A 4,674-nucleotide genomic window follows, 5' to 3' on the forward strand; every position below is an offset into this window, starting at 1 on the left:
TTTTTTGTATCATCATCTTTGAAATGCAAGAGAAAGGACATAATTGTCAATGCAGGTGTAGAAACAGACAAACTAGACAGAGAACATAGAATGCCCACTCAGATCACACCCTGACCAAACAAAACCTATAAACACACAAAGCAAACTAAGGTCAGGGCGTGATCTGAGTGGGCATTCTATGTTCTCTGTCTAGTTTGTCTGTTTCTACACCTGCATTGCTTGCTGTTTGGGGTTTTAGGCTGGGTTTCTGTACAGCACTTTGAGATATCAGCTGATGTACGAAGGGCTATATAAATACATTTGATTTGATTTTGATTTGATTTGTTTCTGTGTTTGGCCTGATATGGTTCTCAATCAGAGGCAGGTGTTAGACGTTGTCTCTGATTGGGAACCATATTTAGGTAGCCTGTTTTGTCATTGTGGGTTGTGGGTGATTGTCTATGTGTAGTGTTTGTGTCAGCAAATTTCGTATATAGCTTCACGGTCGTTGTTCATTTACTTGTTTTGTTCAGTTTACTTTGTGTTTTCGTCATCCATTAAAATGATGCATTCAGACCATGCTGCGCTTTGGTCCGCTTCTTACAACGATCGTGGCAATAATGTATTAATCCAGCCCAGGCGCAATCTAGATTTTGGCCACTAGATGGCAGCAGTGTATGTGCAAAGTTTTGATCCAATGAACCATTGCATTTCTGTTCAAAATGTTGTATCACGACTGCCCAAATGTGCCTAGCTGGTTAATTTCTTTCACTGTAAAAGCTACTGTAAATTGGACAGTGCAGTTAGATTAACAATATTTTAAGCTTTCTGCCAATATCAGATATGTCTACATAAAAAATAAAAAAAAAGCAAAGCCAAGAAGAAAACATGTCTAAGCCTGTTTTTTTTTACACAAAGCTCCTCAGTCTTAAAGGGATACCTCAGGATTTTGGCAACGAAGCCCTTTATATATTACCTCAGAGTCAGATGAAGTCATGGATACCATTTTTCTGTCTCTGCATCCAGTATGAAGGAAGTCAGAGGTAGTTTCTCAACCGATGCTAACTAGCATTAATGCAATGACCGGAAGTCTATGGTATCTACTAGCATGCTAGCAGTTACCATTGATTTCCAGTCATTGCACTAACACTAGTTAGCAATTGCTACAACTCTAGTTCACAATTTCCTTCATACTGGGCAAAGAGATATGAGGCGGCCGGTACCCTAATGGTTAGAGCGTTGGACTAGTAAGCAAAAGATTCCAAGATCAAATACACAAGCTAACAAGGTAAAAATCTGCTGTTCTGCCCCTGAACAAGGCAGTTAACCCACTGTTCCTAGGCTGTCATTGAAAATAATAATTTGTTCTTAACTGACTTGCCTAGTTAACTAAAGGTAAAATAAAAAATACAAACAAAATGTCAAAACGGAATCCACAAGTTCATCTGACTCTGGGGGAGTAGATAAAGGGCTTCATTGCCAAAATTCTGAAGCATCCCTTTAATATCCTGAAGCATCCCTTTAATATCCTGAAGCATCCCTTTAATATCCTGAAGCATCCCTTTAATTTTCTGACGTATCCCTTTAATATCCTGAAGTATCCCTTTAATATCCTGAAGTATCCCTTTAATATCCTGAAGTATCCCTTTAATGTCCTGAAGTATCAATTTAATATCCTGACATATCCCGTTAATATCCTGAAGTATCTCTTAATATCCTCACGTATCCCTTTAATATCCCAAAGTATCCCTTTAATATCCTGAAGTATCCCTTTCATTTTCTGACGTATCCCTTTAATATCCTGAAGTATCCCTTTAATATCCTGAAGTATCCCTTTAATTTTCTGACGTATCCCTTTAATTTCCTGAAGTATCCCTTTAATATCCCGAAGTATCCCTTTAATATCCTGAAGTATCTCTTTAATAAGGCTTCTCCATTTTCAGGGATCAATTGTCTGGCATTTCAACTCAAAGCTGAGGAGCCTTCCCATTGTCAGCTCAGCAGCCAGGATAGTCCTGGCCAAGCCATGGCATTGTACTGCTTCTTACTCAATACCTCTGGAAACACAATCCCTCTGCTTCAAAATGTTATCACTATTTATGGTAGGGAAATTAATTCAGCTAAAGCATGATTTTCAGAACCGACAACACTAGTATCCCACATCATAATATATTTTTAATAAAAAATATAATAATTCTGGTTTCGATAAACAAGCTAGCATCTTATCTATATTTGAGGTATAGGGTTAGATGTGCACCTGATGAAGATAATTAAACTACAGGGAACATAAAATTCACTTGGAGGCGATTCATGTAATGATGTTTAAACTTAAAAAAGAGAAGATTGATGTTCTCAGGATTTACTGAAAGTCATTAACCACACATGATTAAATCCAACCCATTTGCCAAAACCTGGTGAATCTTTCTAATGAAGTATGTAGACCTACCTTGAGGGTGGCAGGCAGCCTGGAGGGTTGCTGGATCAAGTCCCCGAGCTGACAAGGTAAAAATCTGTCATTCTGCCCCTGAGCAAGGCAGTTAACATGTTGTTGACGTGAATGTCGATTAAAGCAACCCCCTGCATCTCTCTGATTCAGAGTGGTTGGGTTAAATGCGGAAGACACATTTCAGTTGAAGGCATTCAGTTGTACAACTGACTAGGTATCCCCCTTCCCCTTAATAACGCATATCACACAATCATAATATATCTCTTCAGAATCATTTAACTTATATAATTTACTTTAAATGTATATATCTGCCCTTAAAAGCAAAAGCTCATGAAGAGTAAAGACCTTAAATTCCTTTGGTTTGAGATGTTAATTAATAGCTCTTCCTGAGTAAGCAGCCACAGAGGTAGGGCTTGGGCTCCAGTGAGACCGGATGCTAGTCCCTGGACAGGAACTCCCTTCCAACACCCAGCCTCCCAACCTCCCAACACCCAGCCTCCCAACCTCCCAACACCCAGCCTCCCAACACCCAGCCACCCAGCCTCCCAACATCCCCACACCCAGCCTCCCAACACCCAGCCACCCAGCCTCCCAACCTCCCAACACCCAGCCTCCCAACCTCCCAACACCCAGCCTCCCAACACCCAGCCACCCAGCCTCCCAACCTCCCCACACCCAGCCTCCCAACCTCCCCACAACCAGCCTCCCAACCTCCCAACACCCAGCCACCCAACCTCCCCACACCCAGCCTCCCAACCTCCCAACACCCAGTCTCCCAGTCTCCCAACCTCCTCACACCCAGCCTCCCAACCTCCCAACACCCAGCCTCCCAACCTCCCAACACCCAGCCTCCCAACACCCAGCCACCCAGCCTCCCAACCTCCCCACACCCAGCCTCCCAACATCCCCACACCCAGCCTCCCAACACCCAGCCACCCAGCCTCCCAACCTCCCAACACCCAGCCTCCCAACACCCAGCCACCCAGCCTCCCAACCTCCCCACACCCAGCCTCCCAACCTCCCAACACCCAGCCTCCCAACCCTCAACACCCAGACACCCAGCCTTCCCACACCTAGCCTCCCAACCTCCCCACACCCAGCCTCCCAACCTCCCAACACCCAGCCTCCCAACACCCAGCCACCCAGCCTCCCAACCTCCCCACACCCAGCCTCCCAACCTCCCAACACCCAGCCTCCCAACACCCAGCCTTTCCACACCTAGCCTCCCAACCTCCCAACACCCAGCCTCCCAACCCTCAACACCCAGACACCCAGCCTTCCCACACCTAGCCTCCCAACCTCCCCACACCCAGCCTCCCAACCTCCCCACACCCAGCCTCCCAACCTCCCCACAACCAGCCTCCCAACCTCCCAACACCCAGCCACCCAACCTCCCCACACCCAGCCTCCCAACCTCCCAACACCCAGTCTCCCAGTCTCCCAACCTCCTCACACCCAGCCTCCCAACCTCCCAACACCCAGCCACCCAGCCTTCCCACACCCAGCCTCCCAACCTCCCAACACCCAGCCTCCCAACCTCCCAACACCCAGCCTCCCAACCTCCCAACACCCAGCCACCCATCCTCCCAACACCCAGCCACCCAACCTCCCAACACCCAGCCACCCAGCCTTCCCACACCCAGTCACCCAGACATCCAGTCTACCACACCCAGCCTCCCCACACCCAGCCACCCAGCCACCCAGTCTACCACACCCAGCCTCCCCACACCCAGCCACCTAGCCACCCAGTCTACCACACCCAGCCTCCCCACACCCAGCCACCCAGCCTACCCCGAAGCAGCCACCCAGCCTCCCCTACATCCACATCCCGGCTACCCCCACATCCTCCATGTGGGCAGCTGCTTCTGCTCCTCATTAACACCATCATAATGAGGCGTTGCCGGTGAGGTAAATAAAACCCTAGGTCTGGATCTGTAGTCTACCACTCTGCTCTCTACCCCTTCAGACAGACACATCACCCTGCTCCAACACTGATCCACTGTGAGGCGTGGATGGGGTGCTAGTGTTTCCAGAGGAGTCTGGGACTCTGTCCCTCTCTCTCCTCCCTCTGAGAGAGAGGACATTAAATGTGGTCTGTGGAGGAGCTGCTGGCTACACAGGTTCCCTTTTCAGAAGCAAGGCCACAAAGCTGATAATGAGTTCCATAAAACCGTCAGGAGGGAACCATAAATGCATCACATACGCTGCCCATAATTCAGATGTGCCCCTAAGTAGCTGGAAGAATGATA

General features: G+C 47.7%; 1 protein-coding gene across 1 annotated transcript; it reads left to right on the forward strand.

The window, feature by feature from the left end:
* The first annotated feature begins 2,755 nt into the window (after positions 1 to 2,755).
* On the forward strand, positions 2,756 to 4,332 carry LOC116357695 (vegetative cell wall protein gp1-like). The gene is made up of 2 exons (XM_031805560.1): positions 2,756 to 2,762; positions 2,921 to 4,332. The coding sequence occupies exons 1-2, from the start codon at positions 2,756 to 2,758 to the stop codon at positions 4,330 to 4,332; spliced, it is 1,419 nt and encodes a 472-aa protein (XP_031661420.1).
* Positions 4,333 to 4,674: the final 342 nt, after the last annotated feature.

Source organism: Oncorhynchus kisutch, linkage group LG26, assembly GCF_002021735.2.
Source record: "Oncorhynchus kisutch isolate 150728-3 linkage group LG26, Okis_V2, whole genome shotgun sequence".
Classification (NCBI taxonomy): domain Eukaryota; kingdom Metazoa; phylum Chordata; class Actinopteri; order Salmoniformes; family Salmonidae; genus Oncorhynchus; species Oncorhynchus kisutch.